General features: G+C 41.5%; 1 protein-coding gene across 2 annotated transcripts; it reads right to left on the reverse strand.

The window, feature by feature from the left end:
- Positions 1 to 3,315: 3,315 nt before the first annotated feature.
- Positions 3,316 to 20,981, reverse strand: MYL1 (myosin light chain 1). Of its 2 annotated transcripts, none has more exons than XM_065840855.2 (7): positions 20,673 to 20,981; positions 9,314 to 9,341; positions 6,920 to 7,063; positions 5,956 to 6,129; positions 5,069 to 5,146; positions 4,502 to 4,554; positions 3,316 to 3,637 (listed from the first exon to the last, which is right to left on the reverse strand). In XM_065840855.2, exons 1-6 carry the CDS (start codon positions 20,787 to 20,789, stop codon positions 4,526 to 4,528), a joined length of 570 nt encoding a protein of 189 aa, XP_065696927.1. In that variant the 5' UTR covers positions 20,790 to 20,981; the 3' UTR covers positions 3,316 to 3,637; positions 4,502 to 4,525. The 2 variants fall into 2 exon arrangements, with proteins under 2 accessions (XP_065696927.1, XP_065696928.1); XM_065840856.2 differs by lacking the exons at positions 9,314 to 9,341; positions 20,673 to 20,981 and adding exons at positions 9,590 to 9,614; positions 10,425 to 10,547.
- Between the last annotated feature and the right edge of the window lie 1,350 nt (positions 20,982 to 22,331).

The raw sequence follows: 22,331 nt of genomic DNA on the forward strand, positions 1-22,331 counted from the left end.
AAACTTTGCCTTAATGATCTTGGGGCAGTTGTAGCACAATGTGTACAGTGCTTGGGTGCTGTAAGACCAGTAAATAACTCCTGACGCATCACGCACACCTAACTGCTGTGCTTTGTTGCCCTGCAGAAATGCCTCTGTTTGTCCCTCTGGTCTCTATTTCTGCACAGAACTGCACCACCCGCTGGCTGGAGGCCATTCTTCTAAAGTCAGTTAAAATCTAGTCCAAGACTAGGGAGAACATTGATGGAGTGCAGAAACAGTTTTTCCTTTTAAAAACCCAGTGTCCATGTTGATACACTTCTGCGTGCAAGAGGAAAGCACCTGTAATGTGAGTGGGGCAATGGGGACAGCAGTCTGTGCCTCACTGTCTCTTTGGCAGGTGTTGATATTGTGGATGGCTGTGCAAGCCCACTTGGATCTGGGATATCTCCAAAGCGAAGTCTCTGTCTTTTCCTAGCTGAGGATCCAAATCCTGGAGTGGTGCTAGATGGAGGGGCACTGCTCTTCCTGCAGCTTCCTGTTGTCTGAAATCCATCCTGCTTAGTGCAGACAAGTCCCCCTCTTAGAGGGGCTTCTCAACTGTCCCTGGCTTGGCAGAAACAGCTATGGAATATATAAGCTTTGCTTGTATATGTGATTCTAGCCTGCTGTTAATGAATACAGCCTGTGTCAAGAGCAGAATTATGTTCTTGGGCTCAGTGACCGCCTCTCTTCAATTGATCTCATCTTTCTGCCTTGGTTTTGTATGTTGCCTGCTCCATGGTCCTGGTTGCTGTGTCTAGTGCTGCATACTGAGGACCTGGTGCTTGCAGCTTGAACTGTCTCTGGGGATTTAGCCCTGCTCCAGAGTTAAACTGTCAGTTGTGTTCAGTAATGGAAAGTATGTTCATTAACAATGTTCTATTTAAAATACAAAGCAAATGTTATGATGGCAAGAGGTGTCAGATGACAGGGACTGAGAATTACTTTTTCCATTCAGAGCCTGAGCAAATGCAGGGTGGCCTTCCCCACCTGCTGAGGTCTTCAGCCTCTCTCTACAAGTAAAGAAGGAGCACAGATATGGTGTGTTGTGTGTCATGCATCAGTACAATGATACTTCTTGTTTTCTTAGGTGAACAGAAAATATAAGAGGAAGCAGCTTTCTTTGAGGAGCGTTCCCAGGATTAGAGCTCTGAGCGATGCTTGTGTTACTAGTATGGAGGCAGTAGATTGAAACAAATTCAACCTTGAAATGGTTTTGAGACAAAATAGGTTTCCCTACTCTACTAGAGATGATGCACTGGAGCTGTTTAGGCATTTCCAAACTGTGCTTTTGGATTGGGTGTCTTTTGGATGGGATTTATTGATGAAACTAAAGCTGACTCTAGGAAAGGGTGTTGTGTGTGTTTTTTTTTTTTTAAGTAATTCATTTTTCAAAACATCTTGTTTCTGTTTTCAAAATAAATAGCAAAAAAAGGTTTATGTTGAAGCTGTCACTAGCTGAAAGAGGCTAGTAGACAACAAGTTTACCATTCTTTATAAATGACTGAATTACTTCAGATCTGAAAACAATGCTCATGTTCTTATTTGTCTCCATCTACATTTGGGATGGGGATTTTTTAAAATAACAGAAACCTGCATAGCTTAAAAATCCATGTGTAGCTCTATGAAATACTTTGACTCAGTCTCAGTTTAATGAGAGAGGAGTATTCCCTCTGTTTTAATCTGTTTTGTCTGTAAAAAATATTTATGCTTTAATTTTTGAGGAGTGAGAATAGTGTGGGTAGTGTTATCTTGATTCCTTGCAATTAGAGTTCAGATAAATACTGTCAGGCTGGTTACATTTCATAATCTGGCTTTTTGTTTAAAAAAAAAAAATAATAATTTTTAAAAATGAGTGACCTAAAAGTCTGTCTACTTCTTCCCTGATGAGAAGGCGTGCTCTTTTGTTAGTCATCTGGGCTTGGGCCCCAATTGTTTTAGAAATTAATAAAACTTGCAATTTCAGAAAAGAAAATACAATGGAAAATCCAGACTTTGCTTTAGGGCTGCATCCAGCCTTGGACTAGGCTGGTTCTGTGACTACATGTCAATGCAGTGTGACAGAGCAGCGTAAAAAGTAGATTGACAGCATATATGGTGAAACATTGTTTTGTTGTTTGTTTGTTTACTTTCCCAGCAACTGAGATCCACAGTTTCTTGGAAGAGGGAATAGCGTGGATTGTGTGTATGGGCAGTATGTTGAAGAACAGTAGGGTGTCTAGGTGAGAAATGCCCTCCAGACTGAGCCCCTATAAATAACTTTCTTTAACATATCTCATGATTTTTTTTGTTGCCTTTTTAGGATGAGGTTAAATAACATCATTATTTTTTTTTTCCCCTTCCTTCTCTCTAACAAGGGATTTTCCTACTGTGCATGTAGCAACCGCAACCCCCTGTAAACTACCTGCAGGCATAAATCTCCAGGCAGGGTGTAGTTCAGATATTCTTTTGGCCCTGTCTACCAGCATGGCGAGGGTTTAAATGGGAGATTTTTTGGGGGAAGCCTCAGAAAAGAGACAGCTGCTGTTTAAATGTCTGTGGTTTATTCTAGTGCCAGCCGCCACTGCTGTGCCTTGCTGCACCTGTTGGCACTTTAATTATGGTCATTTCTTGCATAGTAACTTAATAAGGCGAAGTTAGATTTTAATAGAACAAGCTGACACTCAAATGGGGATTAAGGCAGTTTCATGAACACTTAAGGAAAAGAGAGAGGAGCTAAATTTAAGGGCAGAGATGTGCAGGTAACAATACTTCCCACTGTCACTCCTCTTGCCATGGCCCAGGGAATGGCAATCCCAGGGCCAGTTCCCAGATCCAGAGTCTTCCAGGGTGACTGATGTTTCTGATTGCTTTTTCTAGTTGTCCATCAAGCTATAAATACAGACCGTAGCTAGGATCCCTTCCACGTTGCAGCATGATGGAGAATATTTTGCTGGAAAGAGTGGCTGTGGGTGGTCTCCTGCAGCGTGGCCACCCTGCTTGGTTCTGGGTCTTACCTGGTGAGCCAGGGCAGGTGCCACACTGGGGGCTGTTTTGACACCAGGTGCCAGGTCTCCTTCTCCTAAAAATGTCAGAGGGCTGATGTAGGTGGTAGTTCGCTAATTACTCTTTCTCCCAGTCCCCAAAGAAAACACTTGTCATTCAGATTAAGTAGAGCGATCTCCTGGCGATGTCTATTTTTATTTTCATAAAACTTTATTTTATGAAATATACAGAGAAAATAAATTAAGTGCCAAGTGCTGCTTTGAGTGGGTTTGAACAGCTTTAGAGGAAAAAAGACTTCATAGCCACAAAGTGACCACAGGGATTTATTGATGCCTTATTTTTCAAAGAGATTACATTGTTTCAGCACAAACAACATGGAAGAGGTGCTTGGGATGGATGGATTCTGGATGGCAGCAGTTTATTCCATCTAGCTTGCATTGGTGAAAGTTAAGTTTTTTCAACTGAAAGTGTAGTGACCCAGAGGTGATACCTGTGGATGCGCTGGTAAAAAGTGGTGGGGTTGGAGGTGTGCCATCCAGTTCTATGCAGTTTCCATGTTGATGTTGACAGGCTGAGCAAGAATTGCAGGCAAATCTCGAGTGCCATCTGGTCTTTCTGAATTTGACTCGTTCTGGGAAGGAATGGGAGAGTTGGACTTGAAATCAAAGTTTGCTGAAGAAACACTTGCAAAATGACAAACTGAGCCCTTGATTTCTGTTTTGAGGTGTTTGTTGCTTCATGCAGGCATTGGGAACGTGTCTCTCCTGGGCTAGAATTACTAACAGTTCAAATAGACCCACGAACCCATGATATTCTGTTTGCATTTTAAAGACAGCTGCTAGGTTTTTGTTGGGACAAAATAACAGCATAACAAGGTTGTAGGTTTCTGGTTTGTTTGCTTGTTTGCTGTGTGTGTGTGTTTGTTTTTTTCCTACTTGTAGAAGAACTGCTAAATGATTGGGTACTTTTGAAGCCCTTTTGACAATCAATCATGACTGTTAAAATAATTTTTCAGATAATTCTTTTGTTTGAAGAGCTTTTCTCAGTAGCTCACACAAGTATTCAGGCTACTGTCTTTACAGAAATCTGCGAATTATCAGAAGGTGTTGCTTTTATTTCCTTTTCTTAAAAAAATGAAATCTCACTGTGCTTAAACTAAAGTGTCTCAGGCTGTCTAATTTTGTATGACAATGGAGATCTAGGCTGATATTTAATTTTTTTTGTGCTCATGAATAAACTGAGCGTTTCTTTTCACAGTTTGGCTATGTTTGAAAAATCCACTGAACACATTTTCCAACCAGTTACATAGCTGTGAACAAGACCCAGGAATCTGCACTCCTGTTTTCTTTGCTCTTGGACAACAGTCTAATTTTTTTATTTGTATCATTGTGGAAATGGTGTCACATCAGTTTTGTAACCTATGTCTGGCCATGGGCATGTAGAAGCCTTTAAGCGTAGCAAACAGACAGGTTAAGTGTAAGTGAGAAGAACGTACCATTTGGTGTCTGGGGAAGTCCGTTTAGACAGACAAGATGTGCTTTACAAATGCTGTGGAAAAACACAGATATGCTAGTTAGGAGCCGCAAATGTTACTTTAGGATATACCTTTAAAAATAACAGCTGCTTATGAGCTGATGGCATCAAAAAGACACGTTTCTGATCAGATTTGACTCAACGTTGTGATAGAAAGTTGTAATGTTTAATGTTGTACAAATCAAATTCTCTTTCTGCTTAAGTGTGATAAGACTAAATACATGACTAATAGAGCACTTTGTTTAAGCATTAGCTATAGGATTGGTTCCAGTCACTGCAGCTGCTCTTACAGAAAGTCAGAGTCTAGAGGTCTGGTGTTGACTGAAGTAGCCTTTTCTGCTGTGGCCAAATCTAGACTTTTGGGTAGTGTGAATGCAGGCTAAGCGTTCTGCAACTGTTGTTTTCATGCATAAGCCTTTCAACCTAACTCAGCTGTAGCTTTGTCTAACTGATTTGCCCAAGAAGCTAAAATCCAACTGCAATGAAACTCTGCAAGAGAGAGAAATGTAGGTTGAACCCTTGCACCTACCCTCGTAGTTGATGCAGCCATTGGAGTCTTCCTGACCTTTCATGAGTTCCTCTACTTCTTCTTCTGTCATCTTCTCACCTGGAGAGTGGAGAGAGCTCAGTTAATTCTTCCACAGACATGCAACCGAGGCTGAACCCTACAAGCTCTCCCGAAGGTTTTCCTTATTTTCTGAGTTAGTAACAAAAAGACCTATAACTGAACTGAGCTTCATTGCTTTTAACATTCTTTGGATGTATTCCATGTACATATAGACACAGGGATTCTAGTTATTCCTACAGAGTGAAGAAATGATGCACCAAATTGCCTATCTTTGTCCCTGTGCTTTACATCACTGAGTCGTACAGCCTATTCTGTACAACTTCTTTATAGTTTCCTCAAGAAGGGCAGCAGATGGGGAGATGCTGATTCTCTTTCTGGTAACCAGTGATAAGACATAAGAAAATGGTATGTGACCGTGTCAGGAGAAGATGAGACTGGGTGTTAGGAAAAGGTTCTTTGCTGAGAGGGTTGTTGGTTGCTGGAACAGGGTCCCCAGGGAAGTGATCATAGTACCAGCCCTGTCAGAGTTCAAGGAGCATCTCAGCAATGTTCTTAGTCATATGGCTCAGTTTTAGGTTGTGAGAAGCAGGGAGTTGGACTTGATCCTTATGGTTCCCACTCTTAATACCTCATCCAGATTTAGAAGTAATAAACCAAACCTTTTCATTTGGGCTTTCTACTGTGTTTTGTGTTTGATTTCCTCATGGATTCCCAGCTAGGAAACCCAAAGTCTTGTCTGGCTTTGTAACCTCCTGCCTTTCCAAATTATGAGAACATATCTCCTCCCTCTCCCATGTCTTTACACAGCAGTGATACTTAAAGTGCTCACAGAGATTATAATCCCTTACCCAGAGTAGCCAGTACGTGACGGAGTTCAGCCCCCATGACTGTGCCATTGCCTTCCTTGTCAAAGACACGCAGACCTTCAACAAAGTCTTCATAGGTACCCTGTTCCTTGTTGTTAGCAGCTGCTTGCAACATGGGCAGGAACTCCTCAAAAGTAATCTTTTTGGCATTCATCTCTGGAAAGAAAGCACCAGTTGCTACATGCTAGACTGTGTGTTCTTTTGGGATATTTGCCCTCAAATGTGACAGACCCTCCCACCTTATTTGCTTCACTTAGGTCTTCCGAATTGTTCCTCAGAGCTGCCTTTACCAGGCCTGAGTGTTTGGACATAATTTAGCACACCTTCATATAGTTCAGCATGACTGAAATTTGGGATCACCTGCAGCCAGATCCTTGCTAGAAGGAGGTGACTACAGTATTTAACATTTCTTTTATGTACAAGAGAGGAGAAAAGGAAATAGAAAATAGCTGTTATAACAAATGGCCTCAGCATGCCCAGGTTTGTAGGAGCTCTGAGTAGACCACCCTGGTCAGCAGAAACACACAGGTAGGTTTCCAGTCCCAGGGCAGATCTTGGCTTATGCAGAAGATTCTGTGCTGGAAGGACCTGAAAAGCTGAGGATCAGCTGTTAGAAAGAGACTTCCAGCTCCTCAGCAAGGGCTGGAGTACACACAGAGGGACTATGAGCAACTATGTGCATATGTTACACCTATACCAAGTTAACACCAAAATGATCCCTACAGGGGATGCTACATAGCCCAAGGAGAACATTTCCTTCTTTCTGAGCACTGTATTCCCCATTGTCATCCTCTTCAAAAGGAACTGGAGAAATTCCATGTGTTGTTGCTACAGAGTCCTGGCTCTTACTCTCCTATCAGAGCAAAAGCTACTCAGACTGTTGATGTTGCCTTACTACAGTTCTCCAGCCTGAAGAAAGGCCCATGAGAGACTGTAGGGTACTTACCCTCTTTGCTGGGGTTGCCCAGAATCTTGTTGACTTCAGCATTTGTGGGGTTCTGCCCCAGCGCACGAATGATATCGCCAACCTGGCTCAGGGTGATCTTGGCATCACCAGTCCTGTCAAAGAGTAGGAAGGCCTCCTTGAAGTCTGCAAGGGAAGAGCAACAGTTAAATGGAGCCAGGCAGCTCCCTATCAATAAGCTGTATTGACAAAGAGATGAGCCTCATATGTCAAGAGCATCTTGGTCTGTGCTGTTGATCTTTTCTGCACTGCAGTGTCTGATGATGCTGCATGTTGGTTCCAAGTAAACCAGGTAAGATGGCTTTCCCTTGGCCATGATGTGCTTTCAGCAGACAGGCAGGCTTTGTGTTTCACTCCATGTGTAAGTGGAATGGTCTTTGTGTCTTGGGGCAGATTTAGGACTAATAAACCACACTTCAAATAATGTTTTCATCTTGTGCTGGGGATGTGAGACGCAGAGGTGTTTAGGTTCTTTCTTTAGCTATCCATATACTGCCTTGGTGAAGGAATTGCTGGCACTCAGTAAAACTGCTGATACAGGATATCAGCCTGCTAGGCTGTAATCTAATACATCTGAAACTAATCCTCCCACTATCTGATGTGAGAGACCTATAACCCTTTACTGCTAACCCTCTCCACTTACAGGTTTTATTGCAGGGTATGAAATCAGGGCTGCCTAGACCTGTGTAGAGCTTCCCCTTACAATATACCAACTTGACATCTGCTTCTGCTCTAGCAGCTGAGGTTGATGGAGCTGTAGTGATTTATACCATATAATCTGATCTTTTCATCTGGTGCATTAATGACACTTAGCCAGAGTGAGGTATGAAACCATGCCACTTTGCTATTAGCAAAGTCATCAGGAGAGTTCTCCCTTTTGTAAATCCCAGTAAGTTTTATGTTCACTGGGTTCTGAACACTGCTTCCCAGCTCTGAGAAAAGGCCACATTTTACTTTTTGTCTCTCAGGCATGTATTTGACTGCAACATATCTTTGCTGTGGGTTTTTGCCTTTTAAAAAATATATAGCTAGTCCTAGTTTATAGTTCTGCTGGAATAAGCACATCTAAAATCCCTCTGAGGAGGGTACTACCCAGCTGCTGGTGCATCAGCCTGTTTGGATGGAAATAGTTACTGAGGGTGGGATGTCTCTGTTCCTGGAAAATTCTCCCTCTCTCAAGTAGCTTTTATTTGCTTTACTGCTTGGTTTAGTAATAGCAGCATTACAACAGCTGGATGATCTGAAATATGTAGGGAGGATAAAAGAAATATTTTGCTTTATTATGCATGCCAGCAGCTTTGAATTGATGGCATTTTTTCCATAAACCCTTGCAGCCCATTTGTAAAAATGTTAGACTTAAAGTGAGGAAGAATCCAAATTATTTTCTCTGACTGGGAGTGTTTGGACTGCAGAAAGAGAAATGTTTTCAGTTTCATTTACTGCACTATACCTTTACCTATTGCTTTGATGGTATAACCCAGAGCATTTCTAGTAAGTCCTTGAGTCTTCCATTCTAAATACGTTGTTCACTGTGAGAAGTCTACTATAGTTACAACGGGATTTTTTACTTTTTTTTTAAAACCTACATTATTTAATATAACCCAAATGCGTATCTTAGGATATTTAAAACACTCCAGCCAGAGCTTCTATAGGGATTTTTCTTCATGTCAGAAGTTTTAATTGGATATCCCTATCAGATTTAAAAAAAAAAAAAAATTGGAGCTTGCTGCTGGCTTGTGAAGCAGAGGATAATGCCAGATGTTCAAGAATTGCAGCATATTCAGACTATTGTGTTCATATGCAACAGTTTACACAAGTCACTTATATGCTAACTATTTCCATACTTCATTAATGTATTTACAGTAAAACATCCTTTCTTCTTCTCCATCCACAACATCTCCTGGCAAAAGTGACATGTAAGCCTCTTGCATCTTCTGTTCATTTAAAATGGCAATGTCATTGCAGCTAAGTCAAACTTTCATCTCACTCCCTCCTTCTGTTGTCTTTCATCTGCCTATTTCCCCCATGACTTTTGAATGCAAGACTTGTTTTCAGCATCCTTGTGAATGGCCAGTACAGGAGCACAACTGAAATGTTCAATAGGTAGAGCTGGTAACACCAGCATATTTCCTCTTCATATTATGGCATAAACTTCTCAGCTTGGACAGCACATAAGCACCCAGATGAATTACATGTAAATCTACGGTGATATTTTTGTTCAGTGTAAGTCAGCACTGCTCCTCTGAATTCAAGAGTGTGGTGATTTATACCATCTGAAGTCCTAGCCGGTCTTTTTCTAAAGGCTAAACTTCTGAGCCTGTAGCTCCTCTCTGAACTCGCATACATATAAAACACATCAGCTCTCTTGTAACTTACCATCCTGTTGCTCCTGGGAGAACTCGATCTGTTGGAAGGAAATCAATCACAAAAAATAGCTTAGGAAGGGGGGGCTGGGGGAGAACCTGTTTGTTTTCTAAAGCATCCAGCTCAATCCATGAGTCATCTTCCAAAACAGCAAAAATGTGGCCTGTCAGATGTGTAGTGTAGCAGTAATGCAGGTAGCAAAAGAGCGGTTAAGACTATTTAGCATTTGGTAGCCATTATGTTCCCACTCCTGCCCCGTGTTAGACTTTAAACTTTTATTTCACTTACCATTGATTTGGTCTGGAGTGAAGGACTGCAGTTGAGAAGAAAAAGAGAGAGAGAGAGAAAAGAGAACTAGTACTGCTGAAAATGCACTGAGAGAAAGCAAATAGCACAAAGTAGCTGAGTGTTCTGTCCTGCCTAATGTAATTAGGCCATAGCAACTTAAACTAGCAGCTTCCCTTGTAAAAACGTGTCACCAGCTCTGTTTTAAAAGATTCTATTAAAATCTACGTCCTGGGAAAAGTCAGGGTTGTGGCTAGAAGCAACAAAGATTTCAAGTCTTGTAATTAATAAAGAAGTTGTTAATTATACCACTAGGTCATTTACTGTTGTAGTATAGACCTGTTTTATTAAGACCATTTGAAGTCATATTGTTTAACAAGTAGCTTTTCTACATTAACATAAAAATGAAACCAATCCCATAAAGTTTGTGTTTCAAGTTAGGTTTTAACAGTACATTGTTTCATGAAGTACTAAACTATGATATTTTCTTATATACCAATATTATTATTTTCCTTTGCTACTTTACTAGGTTGCATCCAATTTAAAAAAAAAAAAAAAAAAAAAAATGTTTAGCAGACAGCACTAGCAGATTGTAGTCTTTCTGTCTGGAGCTACAGGAACCGCACATCTACCATTGCCTGGCACAGAACTTGAGGCTAACTGGAAAACCTCATGCAGTCCTTTAGGTTTAAGGAGGAAAGCCAAGCAAACCTAAACTATCTTCTGGACCATTGCACCCCCATCCCCTCCCCACAGAACTAACTTGAACAAGAAGCTCGGTTTACTCAGGTAAAATACACTGGCTCACTTCTAACCATTAGCTTTCCAGTGGACCCACCATGGTTGAGAGTTGGAAAAGAAGAGCAGCAGACAGGCAGGAGAGACTAGCTGAGAGGTCTTGAGAGTGGTCCTGCTTTCCTGGCCTTTCTTCCTCTTATTTATCTGGTGGTGCTGACGGCATTGCCTGGATTAGGTGTCAGAAGGAAGCGGTCCCTCCCCTTGGCGAGTTCTTTAGCTTTCTTAGGGCAAAGTGACAGGAGGTTCCATGTCTTGATGGACATCTTATGGTGGCTATATTTAGGAGGCTGGAGAGGGGCAAGGAGTGGCAAGCAGTAACTTTGATGCATGTCAGCACTTCCTGGGTCTGTACCGTCAAGCAGGGATATTCCTTGTCCAGACCTCCCAAGGCTTCCTTATAGGGAGGGATTCTGTTTCTCCAATAAGCCATAAAGTCAGCAAAAAAAGGAGCATGGTGGCTGAGAGGTGCCACCTGTTTGCTATCTGGCTGGTTTTAGGTGTGGCTTCCAGGTTGTGTGCTAGATGCAGTTGGATAATTCTTGTACCTTTGGGCTTTACTCAGCCCCTTATATGGATGATACAGCACTCAAGGTTGGATGGGTGGTGCTGCTGCTTGTCTGTGCGATGTGATCCAGTTGTTGGCACTGGACAGGAGATTGACCCGTTGACTAAGGTGGTGTCTGACTGCAAAGTTCTTTGCACTGCTCACATTTTCCAAATTTTGAACATTTTTAAGGGAAAGACTATCTATGCATTTTGGATCCAACTGTGTTGCTATGTTAGCAGCTGATGTGGAGATGTACCCTGCTGGGCAGGGTACACACTTTTCTCTAGCACTGGAGTAAGGCAGGGCATCAGCATGCCAGCTTCAGAGCTCACTGGTGTGCTGAGGGGAGGTGCTGCTGAGGCTTTTGTGGTATGGAGGCAAGGGAGAAGCTTTGATTGAAGCTAAGACCCACAATGGCTTTGAGAACTGGAAGGATGACTGTTCATTGTGGGGGAAAAGGGTACTTGCTTTTTGGGAGACAGAGTGGAACCAACATGGTGGGACTACAGGTTGGGAATTTCTAGGTGTGTTGCAGGAGGTAGAGCCTGCAGCTTTTTCAGTAGCAAAGATCTAATCCCACAATGTAGATCCCTCCAAGCCCAGGTCAAATCTTGAGTCGATGCTGTGAAACATTGTAAAAGGATGATAAAAGTTGCTCCAGTCTTTTTCCTTTCCCTGTTACCTCAACTGGGCTGAGACTGTTGTGGAGCCAGGGTGGTAATGGTGGTGTGACAACAAATTCCCTGTGGCAAACTCAGACCACTGTTCTAATTTCTGTTGATGTCCTTTGAACATTCACTGCTCCTTGTTTTCTAGTGACAAAGTGTGATTAGTGAAGGAACCGTTCTCCTGTAGTTCATTTAGTTACCCTGAAGATAAGCATAACCTTTGTGAATGTCTCTTTTCAGTATATTGAGGGCTCTGAAAGAAAGGATCAAATCCAAGCAGACTTAACTTTACTGGGGTGTGTTTTGGTGGGTGTGTGGTGTTTTCTGAAGAATCAAAATACTTGGTTGAATTTGAGACATTAACCTCCTACATTCTATTTTAAAAACTAATGACTCAACTGCAGATAATTTACTTTAAGCTCACCATTTTAGCTGGAAAATATTCTGTCCAAACAGATTATTCATATTTTGAGGGAAATATCTGGAAAATACACTGAGTATGAAAAATGCTCCACTGCCAATCCTTCATTTTTTTCTTTTTTTTTTTTTTCTTTTAGTTTTATTTTTTTCCCCCCCTCTGGTATTTGTAATCTATTAGCCTGTGGGAACAAGGATGTATCCAGAACAAAGTGTACCCATGATCAGGTGTGGTTGTATAGAAAAGGGGGTTGGTGCTTTTGTCTGAATTAGTTAATATAGGTTTAGGACAGTGCAGATTTCCTGATTAATACTGGCTGGGGCTGGAGCTCAGGCAGTGGGAAAGCTAATATAGATCTTGGCCATCAGTCCCAATGCATTAATAGAGGAACTTTCTAAAGACTTGGCAGAGCTGAAATGTTGTCTGGGTCAATGCAGTGTGTTGCCTTTTGTGGAATTTTCCTTCTGCCCTCAACCTTTTGCACTCCAGTGCTGGCAACTGAGAAATGTTCCCCTGGAAACAGGATTAAAAAAAATTAAAAAAAAAAAAAAAAGAAAGGAAAACTTAGATTCATTTTTTTGAACATGTTTTTCTTTCCAGATAAGCTTTATGGTTGGCTACAACAAAACTCATCTCGGAAGACTTCAGATGCCAAGCAGAAAATAGTTGGGGTTCTTTTGTTTCGGGCATAGAGAACTGATACTTGGATTAGCTGTCTGGCTTGAATAGGCTGTCAAATATGTATAAATTGAGAGGGGTCTACATACAAGCTGATTGATCTTTTGACCATGTGAGACTTTGGCTGAGAGTTTAACAGATGAAATACTAGTGCACCACATCAGCCCTTCATTTTATTACCGATTCTTAAATAAAAGCTCACTAGACAGAGTTTTACTGGAGAGAAATATTCTAGCACAGGCATGTTATGTTCACTTGAACTGAGAATCACCCTGCTTGAAGTTAGTAGTCTGTTAGGGACTTAAAATGCTACTTACTTTGAGTAAGGGCACCTACAAATGGCCTCAGTATAGAAAATACTGCAAAAACTCCTTAAAATAATTTAATGGTAAGATTTCTGATTCTATAAGATGCTTTCATAAATTTCAGAAGGTAGAAGTATTTTTGCAGTGATCCAATCCTTTTTCTGATCCTGGTGGTGTTTTCTTTGCCTTGTAAGAGGACAAGATGAGTCTCAGGGCTTTAGGTAAGATGTTGAAATTTCAGGTAGTTCAGTTTAGAAAAAATAATGTCCACTCTGCAGAAATAGTGAAAGATCAAAGGAACTGCAATGGAAAGACCAAAAGGACCTGGATTTCTTTAACTCGGCTTAGCCCTTATTTATAGACAAAGTTGTTATCCAGGTTATCTGTGCCAAAGAAAAAGGTGATTGTTTGTTTGTTCTTAAGATTAAGGCTTTTCCTTGTATAGTTTGTGACCACTATCTAGTTATCTTGTTGCTAGAGAGAGGCACTCTGACCAGGTCCCAGTTGTATAGGGTGAAGTGGCTAGGGTTGTATGCAACTCTATCACCAGCTAAACAGAAGACCCAGTCCACACAAATCTTTATTTTGAAATTATTACCCAGGTTTCTAATTTCCCAGCAAATAACTTGTTCATGGGCCTTAGGGCCCTGACCTTTGCAGCGTGGTGCTGTGCTCACATATTCAGGTTGGTAGGTACTGGGACTGAGTACGGCTGTACGGAGTGACAATCGCTTTGTGCTCACTGCAAATGTATAGATGTCTTCCTAGGGCTTCTGACCCTGTCTGAAGACACTGCTGGGAGTTAAAGCATTCAGCTGTTCCATCTGCTTGTTACCCTTTGGGTGAATTACAAAGAAGGAAATAATCTTGGGATTTTATTAGAGAGTCACCAGATATTTCAAGGTACTGTCACTGTAGAAGAGACTGAGAACACATTGGATGTCTTGGACAATCAGACAGGAGAAAATTGGAGAGTCCCATAGGATACTCATTGTATATTTAGCCTTCTATTCAAGACTAGAGGTTTTGGTTTGTTGTTGGTTTGGGTTTTTTTTTTTTTTTGGGTGGAGATGAACTAGAATTGTGCCTACAGCAGTTCATATGATATCTTCTTGCCATTAATGCCTGCTTCTTGATTAATACAGCTGCACATATTTTCTAGTAGACATCACCGAGTGCAGGATTACACAGCTCTCAAGCCCTCTGAAAAGCAGGCTGTCATTCTCCCGTCCCTCACCCTGGTTTGATAGCTTGTGTGATCGATCCCATGGATTTTAGAGGCTACTTCTCATTTAAGTAAGAATCAACAGCCTGATGGATTTAGCCCCATGTCTTTTATGAGGCAAAGAAATATTAGGAACAGGTGAGCTCTTGAGAAAGAGAGCTCTGTTTTGAGAACAAAGCTGCCTGGAAATACAGTTGAAGAAAAGAATAAAAATGACCACTATTAATATAGGAGAGAAAATTGTGTGAGATACCATGAGGCTTGGAAAAATAGTTCAAAATCTTTGTGTTGAATAGACTTAATTGCAGGTGAACCTGAATTTTTTCTAAGTGTTCTGTGTATCTTTCCAGTTTGTTTACTTTTAAAACTTGTAACTTCACAGTTGTGCAAAAACTTTTGGATGAGCGTTGCCGATTAATGTGTCCTTTTGAAATGTCTGGGAGCAGAATGTGCTTTAGCTGCACTATTGATCATACCATTTTGAACAGATTTCATTAGCTTCATGGGAGGAAGTGCATTCAGTTGTGCTCATCTGTGCAAGTGTCCCTTTTCCAATTGCGTTTAGTTTTGCCTGAATGTGTGCAATCCAGAGGATGTGCAAGGCAACATGAGGCTCTGGAACTTGCTCTCAAAAGGATTTGTTGTTTCAACATGCCTCCCAGTGGTAGCGTTAGAGCATTAACATTATTGAAACTATTGCTACTTGACATTTAACTGCTATGTGGTAAACCAGCCAGTTGAAGTTGCCTTTTGGCAAGGCGTATAAGATGTAATCAAGCCTCAGTGAAGTGGGGGCAAATTTCCAGGTTGGTTGTTTCGTATCTCCTTACAGACAACTTCTTTCTTTACTTGTCATTGGCTAAATTAGTCACCTTCTTCTTGCCCTATGTAAGATATACTCAAATATCTTGTTACTAGCTGTTATAATCTCTGTGCTCTAAGGGGGTTTCAAACAGTATTTTAGAAATATTGTGGGGTTGTTTTAATTTATTGGTTGATGGGAGAAAAGCTCTGCCGCACCAATGCTGTTAACGCTTGAAATTACTCTGAGTTCTTGAAATGTTACTCTGTGTAATTTGCTTTAAACCCCACTGTTTCTAACAGAGTTTGTCACTCCTCAGACTTTTTTTTTTTTTTTTAATGCTGTCAAAACTTTGAATTGCTAAGAATGGATTTTGTAAACTATCATTATTTTCAAAATAACTTTTTAGGCTAACAGACATAAGAAAAAGTGTCTGCTAATATATATATGGAGAGTCCCTACTTTTGAGGGACTTGTTCCTTAGCAGCACTTTAAGAAGAAAACAAGGCAAAGTTCTTCCGAAAACTTTGTAAAGAAAATACAGTGGTGGCTTTTCTGTTTGCTTTTCCTTCTGATTTTCAACAATGTGCCAAAGAGATGTCTTGATGTGTAGTCGAGTCTGATGTCCAAGATACACTGAGATGCCTTTATGCCATGCCTTGCTTGTACAGTGATTTAGCAACTGCGACCAATGTGGGTCTGGCATCAGTGGTGGTGTTCACAGGGGCAAGGGATTTGGCTGGAGCTGCCCTGCTCTGAGTGGATCCCATATGGTGCTATATGTCACTGGTCAAAGCAGTAGCAGGAGCCTGGTCTAGATGCTGTCAGATGTGCACCTTTACATCTCTTAAAGCTAAGTCATATTTGCACTTGTCCCTTTCCTACAAGAAAGGACACTTGGGACTAGTGACCTTGTCCAATGGGTATATCAATCCTATAGATTCTTTCTGGAGTCATTGCTGGAGCTGGATCAGGAGTAATCTGAAGTCCTGTGCCAAAAATTTCAGGGAAAAACCTGCCAGTTCCAAAGAAAGCCCTTAGCACGATGAGTGAAGCTACTGTTAACATTCCTGTTCTCACTCCACAGCTTCATGTGGAGTCTGTCTGCAGCGTAATAGCTCTCTGAGTGCTTCAGTTCACATTTGCAGTCCTGCTTGCCCTCCAGCCCAGAAGCTTTCTGTCAGTGCATTTTAGTAAGTTTCTCTCTCTCTGGTTATATCCAATGCAATGTCTGTTCAGAGGTGACCTACTTGAGTAGTGAATGTAATAAGAATTAAGGACACTTGGAGAAACAATTTTTACTGCCTTAAGAGCTCTGTATTTAAAAACAAATGACCACACAGGTTTGCTTCCATGCAGCAGGCTTTGTCATGCATCACACAGTTACACAAGACCCAAGCAAGTCTTTACTAGTCGATAGCTTTTAATTATTCTTCCCCTAAAGATGTAAGTAGTTTATCTGCAGTCAAGCGTGGCATAATTGGTGTCCTGGGTTTTCAGGCTTGAAAACACCAGCATGGGAAGCCTTGTGTACCAAATGGATGTTACGTACACTACAGATATTTGCAAGAACCCAATCTCTGTCTTTGCTCAAGAGAGGATTCTCAGGTGTGTCCTCCTAGCAAATGGTCTAGTGTGACACTGGATCAGGGTGCTACATGCTCGAGTCACCAACTGCAGAGCAGGAGCCCATGAAGTACTGCACCCAGATCCCCAAACATAGCAGTTGATGCTGTGAGCCTGGGCTCAGTCCAACTGGTTGCATGTACCTTAGGTTTCCAGTAAAAAACACACTTTTCCTGTTGGTGGTAGGGATTGAGTTAAACTGATTTGAGCAATATGAAGTTTATCTATTTCCTGTTGCCTCAGTGACAAAAACAAGCATGAGACATCCTCGTAATTAATGTCAGTTTTTGCAGACATAGACCTATAGTAGTGTTGTTTGTTAACAAATTTGTTTGTTAACTCACAGTTTCTTCTCACTCAGGTTTGTGTGGGAGAAGGAACCTGACAAAACAGATAAGCTATCTTTTTGCATGTCCTTGGTCACAGTTTTAACTACAGAATTCTTGGGAGTCTCTTAAAAGCAAAATGACCGTACAGGTCACTTTCTTAATCGTGGTTGGTTCCTGATGGTAACTCTGATGCATCCATCATCCTGTTCTCTTTTCAGTTATTTTTTAATCTTTGTGCCTATTGTTCAAATCCGGACCATGCAAGTAATAAGGAAAACTGGAAATATCTGCAAAGCAGATCGAGTTTGATGTTGTTTCCCAAGTAGAGGGAAAAAGGGTCTTTGCATTTCCATTTAAAAACAAATTCTTCCTCCCTGCCTCTTTCTGTGGCTGCTGTACTGTAACATAAGGTGAGCTGAGAAAGGACTGAGTTTAGATTTGAGTCTTTAGCAGTCAGGTGTTCTTGTTGCTCAGTTTTATAGTCAATAGATGGTACTCAAAAACAGAAAATACTATGCCAGCTGCTGTTAGTACTAGCAAATAACCAACTATTTGCTGTGTGTTAAATTGAAGTGTGTGGGGGGGAACAGAAGAGGGTGAAAGCCCTGTCACAACTTCTGATGGTGACAATCAAGTTTGGGATCCCTGCATTTACAAGAATCCAGTTTGAGACTTCTTTAGGAATTAAAAAAAAAAGCTTAACTTTCAAATTGTGCACACCAAAAGGCTCAGAAAAAAACCAGATTCTCTGAAGATGGGCCAAGAAAGAATCACCACCCATGTTTGTAAGCCACCTGGTTTGTTTTGGAGAATATTAGGATCTCTGGTGCCAATTTAGGATGAAGTGCACTGCTAAATGCGGCTCATTTGGCTATTGCAAACCCTTACTAGGCAGCTCTGCCCTTACCCACTCCAGCTGTAACAGTTAGAAGGGGCTTTGATGTCCCTTTATAAAAGCTAACAAAATCCTTCTGTGCCTGCTGTGTGGCTCCCCAAATCATCATGGTGCTGCAACCTGGAATTCCCAGTCGCTTCTCGTTAGTAGCAAGCTCTGGCATGGCTGCTAATTCCTCTGAGGAATGGAGGGGAGCCCACTCGATGCCTTTGTTCAAAGTGCTGCGGGCCTTGACTCCACACCTGGTAAACCAGCACAAAGAGCCCCAGGACAGGATCATTTACTGGGTTTCGGTCAAAAACTTAGTTTTAAGTACTCCCTGGCTCCAGAGTTTTGCTGGAAATGGTGCTATGCCTCTTTCCCTGATGAGACTTTGGTGGCTGAATGGAAGGATTCAGGATTAATTTATGCTAATTAAGGGACTTAAAAGAGTTTGATTCCTGAGACTGCCATATCTCCCAGGCAAATTGCTGATAAGACATTGTTTTCTTTTGCTCTCTGAGCCCTCAAGGGGTGAAAAAAGGATAACCTGGGATGGCTGGTTGGGACCTTGGGAGGTTGTCCAGTCCCTACTCCAAGGCAGGATGGATCAAAGGCACCATGGTTGGTTGCCTTCTCAAAGAGCCCAGCATGGGAGGTCCCATGGTTTGCCTGAGCAGCTCTTGACCTGACCCTCAGTTGAGAAGGGGAGGTCAGGGACAGAGGTGATGTGTGTCACCCTCACAGGCAGCCTGTGTTTCTGCATCACCTTGGCCCACACGTGTGTGGCTGAGACACTGCAGGGGCTCCATCCACCCCTGCTCCTTGCCTGCTAAGGGCATGGTGAAGAGTGGAGGACATACTTGTAGAAGGGTACATGCTGGTCCTAAGTATGCAGGGCATGGAGTTGTGCCACGCACCACATTTGCAGGGTAGTCCTGTAACTTCTATCATGCTGCTCATATTTTCACTTCTTTGCAAATAGGAATAGTAATGCTTATGTGCTGCCACTAGTGCTAAGAGAATAGTTTTGTCTTACTAGCCCAGGTTTTACCCCCTCCTTTCAAAGAGGAAAATATTTTGTCTGATGTTATCTTTCAAAAGAAAGGGAACTTAGGGAGACTATAATCTTTTCAGTCTGAATATGACAAAATATGTAGTGTTCTCTCTGTGCTACAGTATATATTTCCTGCCATTATAGAGAGCTGTCTGGATAAAGGAGTGAATTGCAGAGAACTCAGACTGCAGGCTGGCATTTTTAGCTGGTAATGTAATATTAAGTTTATTTATGTAAAGATAAATTAACTAGGATCACTGGAGTTGAAAATTCAATTTTCTTCTAATAAACTGGACATAGAAAGCTATCAAATAATATTAAACTATTTAGTAGGAAATCTAGTTTGTGTTCCCCTTCATTTCTGGAGGTGAGTGAAATGAGAGGTCTAATCTAATTTTCAGACAGTATTCTCAAAAATAGTGGGCTTTTTGTGTAGCCTTTACTATGATCACTCAAAGTATTCAAAAATGTCTTTTTTTTTTTCCCCTCTCTTGCTCTTGTTTTACTTTGCCAGTGGGTTCAGCTTCAGTCTTATTAGAAGCTGCATACTGCTTTAGAAAAATACTGACTACCAATATTGAAAATTAAAGTAAACTTCAAGAAATTTCACTAACTGGGTAATGATCTTGGGTCTCTGTGTTAAGATACCTGAAACAGGATTAATCATGAGATGAAAATGAGTAGGTGCTATTAGCAGTCTTTGTACTCCTTCTTTTCTCCATAATAGGCACGATTCCTTATGTAGAATTTAGGCAATTGGTCCTGGGACCAATCAGCTTGTCAGGTAGGTGGAGAATAACTATTTATAGTCCTACCCAGAGGAACTGGTCTGTTTCTTCATCTCTTTAACCACTTAACCTCCCTCTCCTCTTTCCTAAGTAAAGAATTTCCCATTACGGAGGAGTTTTTGGTGAAGGGTCAAGGCAACAATCCGAGAGGCTGGCGGGCACGCACAGTCTAAAGATTATATGAGATTGAATGGAAGCGCAGTCAGAGGGAAGCCTCCAAAAGACTCTTCCTCTTTGTTGTTTTCAGTTTGCAGTGAGTTGCAGATTTTGAGCAAATATGTAAAGGTAAGGGGAAATCCCTTGAAATGCTTCCATCCGTGGCTTTCTAGCTCGTGGGCACTATCAATGTTTGCTGTACAATGCAAGTGAAAATAAGATAGATAAAACTGCCAAATCCCTGAGGATTTTTTTTACTCTGTTTTGTTTTTGCTTTTGAAGATAAGCCATGCTGATCTCAAAACACGTGACCAAAGGGTCATGAGGTGGTTGCAAAAAAGAATTTGAGAGGAAACTGCAAAATAAGGTGTAGTTTTAGTACAGCACTATGGGAAAACATTGCATTTTCAGTTTCAGTGACCCTTCCCTGTCTTCAGGGACCTACTCTAGGGGCTGGGGGGGTTCTTTGGTGGTTGTGTTGTTTTTGGTTTTTTTCTTTTTTAAATTGTTTTACCAAACAGATCAGGCTGATACTGATTTGGTAAAAATTCTGAGTACCACCTTCCAAAATACTTTTTAAATCACTAGGATTCACTCTTGTGTTAAATCACACACCATGCCTTACACTCCTCCAGCTACTCAAACAGTCAAAAGCTCAGGCAGGTCAACAAATCCATTGGCCGAGGTTACTTATTCATTTTACCACAGTCCCCAAACCGGAACCAAGCACACACAACATTTCACTGCAGGTCTCAGCCTGGACTCTGCTACCTTTCCCCTTTGGGTCCACGATCAGCACACGTTCATCCTTTTACCTTGATGCTCTTGAGGTCGATTGTGGGCTCTTTGGGTTTAGCTGGTGCCGGTGCTGGTGCTGGCGCAGGTGCTGGTGCTGCAGCTGCTGGTTTCTTTACGTCCTTCTTTGGTGCCATTTTGTGTTGCTTAAAGTTGAAAGTAAAGGTGCCCCCTCAAAAAGCTTAAAAAAAAAAAAAAAAAAAACCACCACCAAAAACCAAAAAACCCAGAAACAACAAAACCAAAACAAACCAAGTGGTTCCCTGGAGAGGAGCAGTGGTCAGAATGAGCTGCAGCCTGTGCCCTGGAGGTGGACCCGATGTGCTAAACTCTATAAGGGCATATATATATTTCACTTAGTGCCTCATACAGTCCTGACACATGCAGCTGGATTGGACAGCTTGCTAATCAAGGGGGATGTCATTCCAGCTCAAGCTATAAATGGAATATAGGAGTTCAGGACTATGTAAGATCAAGGGACTTCAGTGGCTTTCCCGCCCGTCTCTTTAAAAACCCCGGTCACCTCCCCTGTATTTTTTTTTTTTTAATGTGTACAAAGAAAAGGGAAATATGACAAACCCAGTTTCAGATCTGTCATTGACATTTGGGCATGGATTGGACAGTCCTTTTTCTCATCAGAATTTTAGTTCTGTTTAAGTAATAAATCTTTCTTTCTTTCCCTCTGCTTTTCTCCCATGCTTGTGCAGCACTCCAGGAGGATTCAGTTTCAAGTAGGAATTTTGACTTGCATGGCTGGGAAGATCATAATTTTCCAACCTCATTTTCCTCTCTCCCCACAACCCCTCACTCCTCTGCTTCCTTCTTTTGCAAGGAAGTGTTGATCAAGCAAAGGCTCTGGGTGTTTAAAAATAAAGCAGACAAATAAGGAAAACACTGCAGTACCTTCAGCCAAGGCATCTCTCCCAGACCCTGAGTGTTCTTACTATTCCTTTTTATTATGTTAAGACCATTTAAAATTGAAAAATTGCTTCCTTTAATCTTTTCCTTTGATCTTCTTTCTCTTCTCATAGGGATAAGCAGTGCCCTTATAGAATGGAGATCAGCCAGATGCTATGTTTTCCCCCACAAAGGGTTTCCTTTTGTGACATATTTGTGATTTGAAGCTAGCAAGCAGTAAAAGGAGGTGCTGCTGTTTTCACCTTGTTTGCCTGCCCATCCTGAGTTTCTTGTTTCTTTCCACCCCTCACTCTCCTGGTGGACCTCCCTGTTCCCCATGTTCTCCAGGAGACACAACTCTCAGGAGAAGATGGGTTTTCTATTTTCAGGAGACTTTCCAGCACAGCAAAACAGCTTCTAACTCTTTCAAACCTAATGGTTCTTCCAGCTCTATTTGATTGAGATTTTCTGCAGAAAACTGCAGAACTGCTGATTTTCCTCCCTTTTTCAGCAATCTCCCTCCCATTTGCTTTCCAGATTCCTGTCCTGAAGTTTTGCACTAGTAAGTGGAAGGCTTTTAATGGGGCCATATTTCTGTCTCATGAACTATATTGAGGAGTGTTTTGTAATTAGAAATTTACAGCCTGAAGGCCTGGACAGGCAGTTTGCATCCAAAGTCTGGCAGGGCATTTGAGCACTTGCATTTTAGATTGATGTGTTTTAAGGAAGATAAACTGATAAAAAGGTACAGGGGGAAAAAAAAAGGATGGAGAGTGGCTAAA

This window comes from Patagioenas fasciata, chromosome 7, assembly GCF_037038585.1.
Source record: "Patagioenas fasciata isolate bPatFas1 chromosome 7, bPatFas1.hap1, whole genome shotgun sequence".
NCBI classification, from domain to species: domain Eukaryota; kingdom Metazoa; phylum Chordata; class Aves; order Columbiformes; family Columbidae; genus Patagioenas; species Patagioenas fasciata.